This window comes from Nannospalax galili, unplaced genomic scaffold (assembly GCF_000622305.1).
Source record: "Nannospalax galili isolate Female #2095 unplaced genomic scaffold, S.galili_v1.0 scaffold433, whole genome shotgun sequence".
In the NCBI taxonomy this organism is placed as follows: domain Eukaryota; kingdom Metazoa; phylum Chordata; class Mammalia; order Rodentia; family Spalacidae; genus Nannospalax; species Nannospalax galili.
Window position 1 is genome coordinate 12,107,732 of NW_008338715.1, and position 15,480 is coordinate 12,123,211.

The window sequence follows — 15,480 nt, forward strand, 5'->3', positions numbered from 1 at the left end:
TTGGTAAATTGCATTGACTTCCTAATCATGTTATCTACACACAAAGAATATTCTTTCTTTATAATATTTAATATTTAAGAATATTCTTTCTCTCTTTTCGTTCTTTTTGTCTTTTTGAGACAGAATGTCCTTGTAGCTCCAGCTAGCCTGGAACTTGCTATGTAGACCAGGCTGGCCTCAAACTCACAGAGATCTACCTGCCTTTGCCTCCCAAGTACTGGGATTAAAGGCATGCGCCACCAAGCCCGGCAGAATATTCTTTCTTTTTAATTTGGATGCTTTTTAGTGCTTTTTAAACACTCTTATTACACTGACTAGAATCTCCAAAATGTTGATTGTAAGTCACAAGGACATCCCTTGGGCTTTTCCTTAGAAATATTTCCTTAGAGGAATATATTCAGACTCATTAAGTATCATGTTATTTACAGGGTTTTTGTAGTTCTTTATGAACTTGAGCCAGTTTTTTTCTGTTAGTTGGTAGTTGTTTTGTTTTTCTGTCTATACCCACTGAGCCATCTTGCTGGCTGCTAGTCCCATTTTAGAGAAGTAAATAGGTAAAGCTACTTCAAGGAGAGTAGCTTAGTAATTGACATATTCCAGCCTGTAAGTTTAGCAGCAAAGTACAAGCCTTGACCACAGGTTTCAGGTTACTTCCTAATTTGTAAATGGCTGCTTCCTTGATTCAGCACTAAAGAAAAGCACGAAAGGTATATAATAACAATATTTACAACAAATCCATACAGAGAACAATTTTTAAAAGCCACAGAATCCTAGTCACACTTAATAGAGTCAAACATTTTCAGAAAAGACATCCAGCAAGGCCAAGTTAGCATAGAAACAGTCTGGGGTTTTGAGTTCTTCATTCAGAAGAATAAGGGCTAAGAATGTGTAGACAGAGCCTGTAATTGAGTATTTAGGTAAAATGGAAAACATACTGAAACAACTTTAAATATCTTCATAGATTTTGGGGTTTGGTTTTCCTTCTTTGAGTTTCTGTAGACAATAACAATTTGGCCTTTTAAATTATTGGCTAAAAGGACCTGCAATTTTATTTAAAAAAATTTTAATTTTATTTTTATTAAAAATTTTATTTCTAAAACATATACAAATAGTAATCCAGTTTGACTATATTTCCTATACTTGAAGTTCTAGTATACTTAGGTTTTCTTCTGAACAAACATCTTTTCTCTCAAGTTCAGTTGCCCAATAATTGTGAATTACTCTGATTATGTTGAAACAGAGGTTTGAAAATCTTTGATTTCTTTAAAAAAATTAGTTATTTTTATGTGTATGAATGTTTTGCCTGCATGTATGTTTAAGTGCCCCGACATCATGCAGTGCCCACAGAGGGCAGAAGAGGGCTTCAGATCTCTGGGAACTTGAGTTATAGATGGTTGTTAGCCACCATGTAGGTGCTAGGAACTGAATCCACCCAGATCCTCTGTAAGAGCAGCCAGTGCTCTCCTGCTGAGCCCTTTCTCCAAGCCCATATTTGTTTTTTTGTTTTTTGAGACAGGGTCTTGCTATGTAGCCCAGACTGACTTTGAATATACCATTCAGACTATTCCTGAACTTGCTGCAATCCTCTTCCTAACTCTTCTTTCTGAGTACTAGTATCATGGGCATGTGCCACCATGCCTAGCTGAAATAAATAAATATGTATATAATTAATTATTTTTTATTTTGTTGAGATAAAGTCTCCCTACGTAGCCCCTGGCTGGCTTACAGCTCACTAATATAGCCCAGGCTGGCTTGAACTCAAAGAAGCTCACCTGCTTCTGTCCCTGCAGTGCTGGAATTACAGGCTTGTGCCATCATACCCAGCTGAAATACATTCCTAAGTAAAGCTGCTGTTATTATTGATTGAAGATGTAGATCAAGCTATCTTGTTTTTATTTTGGTAAATATAGCAATTATTTATGAACTTTCATGTGCTCTAATGATCTTAATTTTCCATGACTTTATATGTTGTTGCTATAAATCATTTTTAGGGACCTGATATTTTTTGTGGGAGAAAAGTTCCATCCATTTTTTTAAAAATTTTGATTTTATTTAAAAAATTTGTTTTTATTTTATGTGTATGAGTGTATTGCCTGTATGTATGTAAGTGCACCTCTGTCATGCAATGCCCATGAAGGTCAGAGGAGGGTATTGGATCCCCTGGAACTGGAGTTAAAGATGGTTGTCAGCCACCATGTGAGTGCTGGGAATTGAATCCAGGTCCTTTGCTGGAGCAGCGAGTGCTTGTAACTACTGAGCCATCTCTCCAGTCCCCCATCCATTTTCTTGCAAGTAGCATAATTTAATTTTTAATTGCTGAATAAAACTTGATTGTGTGTGTGTGTGTGTGACATTTTATCTGTTCTGTTGATGGGCATCTGGGTTGATTCCACATCCTGTCTATTGTGAACAGTGCTGCAGTAAACATGGATATGCATGGGGCTCTATGGTATTCTGACTTAGATTCCTCTAGCTACATTCCGGTATTCCAGGGAGTGCTATAGCTGGGTCATATGCCTGTTTTATACTTAATTTTTTTTTTTCACTTAAAATTTATTTTATTATTTTTTGAGATAGGGTCTCCCTATAGCCCCAGCTAGCCTGGAACTCGTCATGTAGACTAGGCTGGCCTCACAGAGATCCACCTGCCTGTTAATTTGAATCATGGCCTTAATGTAGTTCAGATTCTAGTCAGGTTGGCCTTGAGCTCCCAATCTTTCCTTTACCTCCCAAATTCTGGGATTAAAATGTATGCCACCATACCTGACTGTTTTACTTTTATAAGAAATGAATGGAAGATAATTGGTTTTGGAAATTTTATCTATCAGCTTCCTTCTACCTGACCAGTAAGTGCACATGGTTTTTGGTAAAACTTTTTTCCTCAAATATTATGCCCCCCTTTGAAACCTGTGTATTTACTCTTAGAGAGAATGAGAGTGCCATGTAATGAGTTAATGCAGTGTAGGAGAGAGAGGAAATCAAACTGAACAGATTGAGTTAAAAATAACATATTATTTTTATTCTATGTGTATAAATGTATTGCCTGCTTGTGTCTAAGTTCATTGTGTCATGCAATGGCTGCAAAGGTCAGAAGAGATCCCCTGAAACTGGAAATATGGCCAGTCGTTAGCTGCCGTGTGGGTCCTAGGAAGCGAACCCTGGTTATCTGCAAGAGCATCCAGTGTTATTAACTGCTGAGCCACCTCTTCAGCCCCCTAAAAAAGTGGTTCTTATATAAATAAAGGCATTAGTGTGACTAGCACTGATATATTTTTTTTAATTTGTGATGGGGTCTCGTTATGTAGCCCAGGCTAGCCCAGAGCTCAGTCTTCCTTCTTCAACTTCCTACATGCTGGAATTGGAGGTATGCATCAACATGCCCTGTTTGATCATTTTTTTTTTAATTTTAAAATTTTTGATTGGTTTTATGTGTGAATGTTTCATTTTTGTTTTTGCCTTTTTGAGACAGGGTCTCCCTGTAGCTCCAGCTGGCCTGGAGCTGCTACATAGACTAGGCTGACCACAAACTCACAAAGATCCGCCTGCCTCTGCTTCCCAAGTGCTGGGATTAAAGGCATGCACCACCACGCTGGGCTATGTATGCGTGTTTTGCCTGTGTGTATGTAAGTGCACTTGTGTTGTACAGAGCCTGCGGAGGCCAGAAGAGGGCATGGAATCCCCCAGAACTGGAGTTATGGATGGTTGTTAGCCACCATGTTGGTACTGGGAGTTGAAACTGGGTCCTCTGCAAAAGCAGAATATGCTCTTAACTGCTGAGCCATGTTGCCAACCCCAATTTTTAATACCAAAATGTATTTTAGATCTAGGATGTCCATTTGATGTTTTTATAGATTTCAGCACTGTTTTGAAATTGTTTTCATTCATGTCCCCCCTCTTTTCATGAATATATTAATCATAGTTTTAGAGTAAATTTTTTAAGGTAATAACCTGGCTAGTGACATAGGTAACTTGCATGTTATAGATGCCATTATTTGTGTCGGGATATCTTTAAAAACTGACAGATTCTTCTTTACATATTCATAGCTTTGTCATATAGTGGGAAGGGACATGGAGTTGAAAGCGATATAATAAAACCTTGGTTTCAGATCATAGCCCCACTGTTTCCTAGTGTAGCTTTGTTTCTTTTCCTCTGTGAGATTCAAGTTTTATATGTAAAATGAAGCTAATACAAGCTGCCTTGTAGGCTTGCTATACAGGTTACAAAAGGAAGATTCTTAGCATGATCAGACCCTAAGTGACAAACCACCAGTGTTTTGTCCATTCTTGTTTCTCCAGTTGTTATAACCAATCAGCAGGTGTTCTTTAAAACTTACCCCCCATCCTAATTCGTTTCTTTTTATAATTGCATAGTTTTTATTTAATCCATGAAAACAAAACAAAACCCAAATATTGCTGATAGTACTTTTATTTTAGTGAAACTCACTTGTCTTAGGAAGTTTTTCACATTTTCTGCTGTTAAAGCCTCCACTGAGCACTGCATTAAGAGGATATTTTTATAGACAAAATGTTAGCAGTTGTTTAGCTTGTTTAACACTCTTAGCTTCTAACAATCATTACTAAAACTGGCTTTCTAATACTTCAGTGGGTGTTCTGTGTCTAGATTATTTGAAAGTTAATGTTCATATACAAATTTTTAAAAGGATATTTTACATACAGAAAGGAAATTTGTTCAAAAATTATTTTGAAGGAATAAAAATAAATCTTAAATTTCTTTTGAGGAATCAGTTCATATTTTTATCTTGTTGGTGAATTCCAAACTTTTTATAGGTAATAATATTGATATATGCCTTTTAGTTTTCAACATATCACTGGAATATGAGGTGTAACATTAACCCAGAAAAAACAGAAGTAAATTGATTAATTTTTCTAAATTTCTAAATTAAAATAATTCATTCTAAATTGTATAGTTTCTTTCTAATAGTTTTAAAAACATTTAAATGTTTCACTTATTCTCAGTTTCAATTTTGCATAAATTATAAAGATACTGTTATTTGAAGAATTTAAAAATAAAATGAGTATGTTCAAAACATTTTTCTAGTTAAATCTTAATTGACACATAAATTTAGCAGTTTAAGTTTCAGTTTAGCAGTTTAAAATTTTTAATTTAGAGTTTTAAATTAGAAATTGTACATTTGAAATTTGCCTTAATCTTTGATGCATCAAACAAATCCAATTTAAATAAATTTTAATTGTTGATTTAATTGTAGCTGAGCTTTTTATAAATGGTTGTAAAATTTTGAAAAAATTTTTTTTCAAATAAGTATGAATAAATTAATCACTGACAATGGATATAAAATAATGGTGGTATTCAAGATGATCCAGTGGGTTCCCTGTCCTGTTCATTTGTTTGGTAGCTCATAACTTACATATGGGAATAATAATTCATTTGTTATGACGTTACAGTATTTTGGGGAAATGACAAAAATGCCTTATGGTAAATCAAATTTTAATTTTTAGGAAATGTTAATTTTCTGTTTTTGTAGTTTAGTTCTTCTGTGGTTCCTATATATTTTACTCTTAATAAGGTTACTTTAGATTCTTCTTTGTTCTAAGAACAAAGTTCTAAGAGTATACCATTTCTACTATTAATTATTGATTACTCATCCATTAGCCATTTTGTTAATTCTAATTCTTTGCAGTTTTTACGCTTTGGTTTTTCCACAGTTCTATCAAAAATGTTAGTGATACCAAAGACAATATTAATGAAACCTAAAATATCTGTCCTTATGCTCACCTTCAGCCTAACTGATTAATGCCTAGTCAGTAATTGTAATGATGTTTTAAAATTTTATTTTTATTGTAAAATAGCTGAATGGCTATATTAGAACTAGTTGGCCAGTGAGAAAAACATAACCACAAAGGTGTTGAAATGAAGAAATGTGTTTATCATTGTTTTAAAATTATTGTCATCCAGAATGAGCTTTCTGATGAGAGAGAGATTGGTGGGAGTCTAGGTGCTTGGAACTGTCCTCTTCTAAACCAGGTTTCCTGCATGACAGCATTAGTTGTTTTGTTTATGTGTTGTACGTTGGTGGTCTGGGTCCTTTTAATTAAAGGATCCATGATAAAATTAGGTTTCTTGTTGACCTTCGTAGGCAAAAGGGCTGAGGATTCATTGGTAAAGAACCACTAACCTGTCCTCCCACCCCCAGGGTGTGAGTGCTGAAAAGGATTAAGGCCCACTGTGGGGAACTTGTACTGAAGCCTACACTGCCCTTTCTCCTGTTCTTTCAGCTAAACAGAAGATTTTTAGTTCCCATGACTATCAATCTAGTGATTTTCTCAAGCACTAAATTATTTTACGAAAGCTAATATGATTTAGTTTTAGAAACTGGTCCAGAAGGATAATGTTTTATTTCATGTTGACAGACAGATTCTATATTTTTTTTTGCTGAGGCATATTAACTTGCATTATTTTTAATTCGTAAGTCATTATAATGATTTAAAATTAAATGACAGGTTTCTATGTGATTCAAGTTGCTTTTCCAGTTACTAGCTATAGGGTTTGGTTCTGTTGAATTTTATATTCATTAGAAATAGCTGACAGCCCTGTGGACATAAGCTCCTAATTTTTATATCTAGATGACTACAATTATAATGCTTTTTTTCCCCACTGACGTTTAAAAGCTCTGAAATAGCTTTTATAAATATTGAAATGTCATATTTTTCACTATCTGCCAAATTAGTATTGTATTTCATCTTGAAAATATATTTTGATTTTGTGAACTAAAAATAATTGCAGAGTATTAAACATTCTCTATGGTTAAAGCTTTTTTCTTCCATTTAATTTGATCCTTTGTTGTTACTAACAAATAATTTGTGGCACAGTTTCTTTTTCTTTTTTTTTTAATCATTGCTAGAATCTCTATACTTGTCACCTTAGTGTGCTAGAAATGTTCTACTTAAATCAAGAGCTCCTTTCTGGTTTTGTGTGTTCTCACCTGCTCCTCGCTGTAAATCATTGAGATGTCAAGTGCAGTGATTAATTAAGCTGCACGTGCAAGTGCCTTTTTTTTTTTCACCTGTCAAGCAGGAAAAAAGTCTTATAGCAAGATTAGATGGTATTAATTCACAGCTTTTACTTCAGACTGCCAACTGTGTAGAAATATTGTATATTTAGATGATTATACAGAATATGGCATAGCTAAGCTTGTTTGCTTTGGAATTCTTAATATTGGGAGATACAATTATAATATCCAATCCTATCATTAAACTTCCAATTAGAGGAAAAGAGTAAATTCAAAATTCCTACGTAAGTATTTTGGAATTTAGGTTCATAGTTTGTAATTATCTTTTATACAAATATTTGTAGTTGATTTAAGTTATTTAAAGTAAATAAAAAGTTTTTAAGTTAGTAGTGCCATTCTTAGTATAATATAGTATGGGCTTAAATTTCTGATAAGTTGATGATATGGTAACTTTTTTTCTTTGAGTAATATTTGCAGAATGTAGCATTAAGTTTTTAGATCCTATTTTTATATAATTTTAATAACAAAACAAGACTTGGAAAGCTTGTTCTCCTTACCCTATTTTCTTTCATTCCCCCATCCCCTTTTAAACCATCAGTAAAAGTAAAACCTCAAATTGTATAGTAATCTTAATCTATTATTAAAAGGTCCTAGAAAGGAAGATTACAAGGTAGATTCAGGTTTTGAATCGGTTTTACCATTGGTTTAGCAGCGGGTGGGCAGGCAGATGCCTGCTCATAGTAGAACCTATTGCCATTTTCCACCATTGATAGAGTAGCCTTTCAGAGTCAATGAGCTCTGTCAATGTGAGCTTGTCAAGGCTACAACTTCATAGACCTGAGAGGCGGTTTGAGAGGTCAGCCCTTTTCAGGTTCGCTGTGATGCAAATGAACTTTAATGCTTAAACAACTATTGGAATTTTTATGTCTGCTCCTTGTTCTTTTTTCTTCACAAAGTCATTGACGAGACATTCAGTGCTTTTTAAATTGGAAGTTGCATTGTGCTAAAGACCTAGTACAGATTTACGAAGGGCTGAAAGCAGTTAGATCATGTTCTTTTCATGGTGCGATTAGAATCAAATCGATTTCCCTACAGCCTTCAGCATTCAGATGGCAATTTTAACAAAGCTTGGGGGCTAGACAAGGGACAAAACGACTGAACTGAATGTTAATTACACTCTGCAGCCTTATTTTCTTTTGATTTGGGGCTGACTGGCAACTAAATTAACAAAAAGTGTGACCATAACTGCTGCCCTATTTTCATTTAAAAGGAGAGCTGCTTCTAAAAGGCTATCTTTACAAAGAAACAAGTGAGGTCTACTGATCATTGTTAACAAGGGCACTTTTTTTCTTTAAAATTCTTGCCAAAAAGACTAAAAAATGTAATAAATTAGTCATTGGCATACTGTTGCCCAGAGAGGTAGTTGATTTTCTGATTTTTTTATGACCTAAGTTGGGAATATGTAAGGCACTCATAATTTGTTGGTAGTTATGAATTATAATGGTCAACTATGTAACTTTGGTGTCTTTAGCATGTTTAACATGCTAAAAGGTAATATCAGAACTGTATTACAGTAGATAGTTTAAATCAGTCTTACCATTTTATTATGTAACATTAAACTTCAGACCAATTTGTTCCTACCAGTCTTTCACCTAGCACATCCTTGGTTGACACAGATTTTTGTGTGATTATTAGTACTTATTTACAGTTGTGCAACACTAATAGCAGTAGATGCTTTCTTCCTTCCCAAGAAAGCTGCAGCTGCACCAAGTTGCAGTTGATGGAGTGGCAGTGCTGCCACTTTGCACCTGCAGCAGGGTTAGTCTCATCCCAACACCTGGCTCCAGCATTGTGTCTTCTGCCTTATTCATAGTCCCAAGCAAGAGGCGGTCCGACCACGTCGTTAGTCTGTATTGCAACAATCAAGTGAAGTCAGTTGCTCAGTTGATTCCCGAAACCAGTACTACTAGATTAAGAACCAAATTTTATTATCAGATACCACTTTTATGTTGCTTTAAATAAAAGTTAGGCACTGTTTGAAAACTCCCTGTAGTAACTAACCAGTGAACTGGCTTTTATTTTAAATGTAAGCATTTAAGTACAATGTTAGTGTGATTTTTATAACTCACTGTGGTTTTTTCTTTATTAGTGTTCAACTAATAGTTTTGTTTTTGGATTTACCATAAAGGCCATTTGAATTTTGTTAACTAATATTTATTCTTGCTTTAAACTATATGTTCAGAAACTTTCATTACTATTTAAATACTGCAAAAATTTTTTAAAGAAGTAGGGATTTAAGTTTAAAGTTGGTAAATGACATTTGCTGTTTAGATTCTAATCATTTTAAATCATAGCCTAGTAAGTTTGAAGTAATTTAAATTCATACAGAAATGCTTAAAAGAAAACTTTATTTTTTTAAAAGCTGTTTCTGTTGGGCTTGCTATTTAAGTGCTAGAACAGTGATAGTGTTACAGGCCACTCTGTGCTCTGTCATCCTATTAGACTTCCCTTTTTTCACACAAAAAGCAGCTGCAAAACAAAGTTTTTCTAAAACCCAGTCAAGAGTAAACTTTTTCCTCATTTGTCTTCCAGACACGAAGATCGATTGAGAAGTTATTAGAATGGGAAAACAATAGGTTATACCACAAGGTGAGTACCACAGGGAGCAGCTTCATACTGTTGGGGTCTGAATTGCACAGTATGGAAACAGATGCTTTTGTTGAACTAAAATATGAAAGGTGGACAAATGGGTTAGTCTGTGTGCTGCAGTCAAATAGAGCTCATTTTTCTTCTTTTCCTCTCCTACTTGTCTAGCTGTGCTTGCACTGGAGACTGAGCAAAAGGAAATGTGAAACGAATAACATGATGGAATATGTAAGTTAAAGGGCTGTTTTGTGAGTTTCTCTATTAAATGATCATTTATTTTGTTTCTGTTCTTATTCTTTCCACTATTATTAATCAGCAAAGGTGTCAGGAGCTTAATCTCATGAGTGCAAGGATTTTCTACGGTTCACAGATGCATGGGTTTCATGTGCAAGACTGATTTATAAAGTTATGAATGACTTGAAAACAAGGCTTCACTGTGTTCTGAAAAATAATAAATTAATTGCCAAGATAAAATAGCCTGAACATGTGTTGATGGAGTGTGAAATTTTAGATGCTGTATAAAGAATAACCACAACTTTGGTTACGCAGCAAGTCAGATATGGCTTTTTTATATAATGCTAATCAAGTTTCCAAGTATGGAAGAAAACCTTTCAGCCAAGCCATTGGAGCTTAAGAAACCTTTAGCCTTTATAGACTTTGACTGCCTGTATACCTCAGTGTCCTTTAGAGAATCTTTCAGTGTGTTATTAGAATATTGCCTTGTAAAGTTATCTTAAAAGAAAACAGATGCTGATGATATGTACATACATACCATTGATATGTATATACACAATAACAATTATTTTAGAAGTTTAAGTTATTGATTCTCTGATTTATTTGAATAATTGTTCTCCTTTTGAAAAGTTCAGAATTTCCTAGGAAATTATGGATTTTCATTAATTCTCCCTTGAGCGTGAGTGTTTCACTTTAAAATATTGAAAAGTTTTTAGATTTAAAGAAAAAGGTTTAAGGAAGAGTTAATTGTTGAAATTAAAACCAGAGTCTTTGTGAAGTACCTAGTATAACATTTCTGGGGATTTTTCTCTGTTCTTTGAAATCATATAACCCTCATAGGTTATAGTATCTTATCTATAAAAGATGAATTAAAAGAATGTTTAAATAGTTGGTAATTATCATAAAACTATTTTCTGTTAGTGTTTTCCGGTTCTTTGATTACCTTGAAGCCAAATCTCATTACCGGCCTTGAACTTAAAAGATACTTTTTATGTGTTTCTCCCCTTACCTCATAAGACTAGCTGTAGCTGTTCTGTTCCATGACCTAAATAATGTAGGTTTTGTCTTTACTATGCCAAATATGTTAATTTATGATGAAAGAAAGATACTTGATACTTCTTTCTTTTTTTTCCTTTTTTTTGTCTTTTTGAGACAGGGTCTCCCTGTAGCCCCAGCTGCCCTGGAACTCACTAAGATCCACCTGCCTCTGCCTCCCAAGTGCTGGGACTAAAGGCGTGTGCCACCACACCCTGCTTGATACTTCTTTAGAATCATAAAAAGGGCACATTTAGTAACTTGTTTGAGGTTGGCCCCTAGAAATACTAGTCTTGGATTTTCTTCACAGATAGTAAGAGAGGATGTATGTATGGTTTTTGGAGAGGGGTAGATATTTAGGAAATTTAAAGGGTCTTCTGCTGGTTGTGGTGGCGCACGCTTTAATCCCAGCATTCGGGAAGCAGAGGCAGGTGGATCCTTGTGGTTCAAGGCCAGCCTGGTCTACATAGTGAGTTCAGGTCAGCAGACTACAGGGAGACCCTGTCTCAAAAGACAAAGAGGTCTTCTGAAAAAAACTGTTTCCTATTGTACATTTATAAACCAAAACACCAAGCTTAAATCTGAAACTTTACTTTTTGCATGTTCCTAAATTTACTTTGGAAAGGAAAACATAAAAACTAATTCCTAACTGGATATAGCTCAGTGGTAGAATACATTTCCAGGATTGGTTCTCCTCCTGCATTGAAAAAAAACAAAAAAACTAAATGCTGTGATTTTCAGATAGTAACTCCAGGTCTGGGAGATCTGACGACCTCTTCTGGACTCTGTAGGCATTGCATGTATGTGATGTACTTACATACATGCAGGCAAAACAGTCATACGTGTAACATAAAAATAATTAAAGCTTGGTATAATGGGCCATGCTTTTAATTCCAGCACTCAAGAGGCAGAGGCAGGGACAGGCAGATCTCTGTGAGCTGGAGGCCAGCCTAGTCTACATAGTAAGTTCCAGACCAGGTGGGGCTACAGGGAGATCCTATCTCAAAGAAATGAAAATAAAATTAAAATTAAAGCATTCTGAACTACATACTTTATGACATAATTTAATTTACCTTGAATTTTTTATGTAACTGGGCATTTTTATTATTACGTGACCCTGGCTGGCCGAGAAGTCACAGAGATGCCTATGGAGATCCCTGCCTGGCCCTAACTAGGAACTTTTTGTTGTTTTGAGACAGTCTCAACCATGTAGCCCTCGCTGCCCTGGAAGTACTCTGTAGTCTGGCCTCAAACTCACAGAGATCTGCCAGCCTCTGCTTCTCAAGTGCTGGGATTAAAGGTGTGAGCCACCACGCCCAGCCTCACAGGAATCCAACTGCTCATAACTGCAAATAACCACAAATGCTGTGAGTTTATGAGTGCCGTGCCCATGTTATGTCTAGAAGACAGGGTTTCATGACACTTCCTCATTCTCAGGCTCTTAAGTTCTTTCCTCCCTGACTTCCCTGACATTCTCTAAGCTTTGGTGAGTATACAGGTCATATAGATGCCCTGTTTAGTGTTGAGCACTCCGTAGTCCCTTATTCTCACTTATTTGTTGGAAGCTAGTGAATAAAGGTAAATAAAAGTTCAGAAAAGTGGCCGAGGTTACACCTAAGAATTAGTGCAGTAGAACTAGAGTCTTTTTCCATTTTCCTTTTAAAAAGATTTATGTGTGTGTATGCCGTGTGTGGTGGGGGTGTACACATGGTGGCTGGAAGCAGGTGTTGGATCTCCTGGAGCTGGAGTTAATAGGTAGTTGTGAACCACCTGGTATGGGTGCTGGGAATCAAACCCAGGTCCTCTGGAAGAGCAGCAAGTGCCATCCCTCCAGTTCCCTAGACAGTTTTTCCCTGAATACTGACTTTATATCCATGATCATCTTACAAGTTGTGAGATAACTGGTTTTCTTTTCTTTTTTTTATAATTTATCTATTTGTATGTGTCTTGTTTCCTTCTGCCATGTGGGTTCTGGTGATTGAACTCAGGTTGTCAGACTTAGAGGCAAATCCACTGAGCCATTGTGTGGAGCCAGATCATTAGTTTTCTTGTCTGTCAGTGAAGACAATAATGCCTCCTAGGTTGTTAGGATTAAATAAACCCATACTCCCTGAAATACCTAGTGTGCACATCTCAGTATTTCTTACTCAAACATGCATGCACACACATGCTTCTCTAGTACGTCAAATAGACTCACCTGTATCACCCACCTCTATCTCTCAGGCTTCCATTATGTTGCTTGTCTCCCCCCTCCCCCGTAGAACTGAAGGCTATTTTTTATTTGATAAAGGTCCAAAAAATCAGGATCACTATCAGATAAATGCCTGTTTTAAAAATGAAAAATCAGCCAGGCATGGTGGCACACATCTTTAATCGCAGCACTCAGGAGACAGAGGGAGGCAGATTTCCATGAGATCAAAGCCAGCCTGGTCTGTATAGCAAGTTCCAGGTCAGCTATGGCTACAGGGAGACCCTGTCTCTAAAAGATACATATACAAACAAACAAGTAAATAAATAAATGAAATGAAAAATTGAGCTGGAGAGATGACTCAGCAGTTAAGAGTACTTGCTGCTCTTGCAGAGGGCCCAGGTTCAGTTCCCAGCACCCAGATGGCAGGTCACAAGCATATGTAACTCCAGTTCTAGGAGATCTGGCATGGTCTTCTGCACTCTGTGGGCATTGTATAACATGGGTACACTTACATATATGCAGACACTCACACATATACCTAAAATAAAAATAAATCTTTAGAAAATGAGGAAAAATTAATAGTTTTAAAATGTGAGTGGATTTTCAAAAGAAAATTTAAAATTTTTATTAGCATATATTACACGTAATGAGAAGTTTCATTATGGCATTTCATACATATGTGTAATGTGTTTTGATTATGCTCACCCCTCTGTTGCCCCCCTCTTATCTTTGTCCCACTCCTTCTGACCTTGTTCTTCCTTCCTCCTCCTCAGTGGGTCCCCTCTCAACTCAAATTTCTTTTTTTTTTAAGTGACAAAGTATAACATTGTCTTTCTTCTCCCTTTACAGGTCATCCTCATAGAATTTTTACCAAAGACACCAATTTTTCGACCAGATTAGCATTTGCTTTATTTATAGAGACTCTTGGATATGCTGTCTTTCCAATGGTGCCTTGCTTGGTGCTCTCCTGGTGGTGACATGACATTGGTTCTACAGAATCGGGTGGTGTTTTTTTATTTGTTTTGTTTTGTTTTTAAATAACCGCATGTTCTATGTGTGCGTATTTGTCAAACTTTGCAAGTTATTTCATACAGATGTTTAATACTTAAGTTATTGTGCTCTTTCTGTTATGTATTCTGATTTTCAAGGATTACTTTTTGTATTCTCAAAAAAAAAAATATACATTTGAACTTAGCATAAAAAGTGGCCAGCCTTTTTTATTTTATCACCAAGGTACACACAACCCTTTATTTATAAATTTCTTAACATTAGAAAAACATTTTCTATCTACTCTGGCAAGCACACTCTTTGTATTAGTACTTTTTTCTTCCCTTTAAAATTTACCATAGTAATTACTTTAAAACGAGTTTTAATAGCTTTTTGGACCTGACATGACTTTTCTCATACAGTTTCTAATACTTTGTTTACAGCAGATATATCTATTAATGTTATAAAGAAATATTAAAGAACTTTGAAAATATTTCTATATTCAAAGGCAGTAAGGTAGAACTAAATTCTTTTTACTAGACAAATCAGTGAATGGTCTGCATGTATCTAAAGATCCAGAGCTCAGGTTCACCATAGAGTAGCATCAGTCTATGTTCATTTTCAATCAGGATGATAGTGATAACAGCCTTACTTGAGTTATTTTTATTGTTCAACAAATCTTATATATAAAAATATGAATTACCCCTTTAATAAAATTTTAAGAAAAATGTCTCTGAAGCTAACATAATTGTAGAATGGGTATATATTCCTGAAAAGTTTTGACAAGAAAGCAAATGTTCTAGAATTAAAAATAAGTTGGTGTTTAATACCTCATTGGTATATATAGAAGATTATTACTCATAAATGGAGGACATATTTAATACTCTTTTTAACCTACCTATTCACTTTCAATCTAGTTGTATGTACTTTTTCAAATTAAAAATGTGATATTTAAGTTCAAGTCAGATTAGCTTATTGCTTTAAAATAAAAACATACAACATAATACAGCTTTCCCATCTTCATACATTTAAAAACTTTTTAGATTTCTGAATGGCCTACCTGTAAGCTTGTTTTTAATGAGTAAAATTATACATGGTTTAATGTGTGCCAAGAACTTGTTCCATACAGCTGTGGTATCGAGCAATAATGTGAATAATTTTTGAAATTATATAAACTATGCTTAATAATTTGTATTAAGAATTGGTACCACTACCTTTTCCCCCCTTGTATTAAATCTTTTAAATACCAATTTCATTAATTTATATACCTGTATTTTTAAAAAAGTATTTCTTTGTACTTCTCTAAAGTACTGTACTATATAAATTGGAGTAGTTAAATGTCAGTATCTCATATCGTGGATGGGACTTTAGGAGCTACCTTAAAAATTAGGATTTAAG

The 15,480-nt window shown here is 35.0% G+C and overlaps 1 protein-coding gene across 1 annotated transcript in view; it reads left to right on the forward strand.

The window, feature by feature from the left end:
• Positions 1 to 14,798, forward strand: part of Chic2 (cysteine rich hydrophobic domain 2) — a 46,221-nt gene extending 31,423 nt beyond the window's left edge. Inside the window, exons 4-6 of the mRNA XM_008833325.3 lie at positions 9,582 to 9,638; positions 9,804 to 9,863; positions 13,945 to 14,798. Coding sequence (XP_008831547.1) covers positions 9,582 to 9,638; positions 9,804 to 9,863; positions 13,945 to 13,995 — 168 coding nt within the window. The 3' untranslated portion in view covers positions 13,996 to 14,798. The remainder of the gene's footprint in view (positions 1 to 9,581; positions 9,639 to 9,803; positions 9,864 to 13,944) is intronic.
• The last annotated feature ends 682 nt before the right edge of the window (positions 14,799 to 15,480 follow it).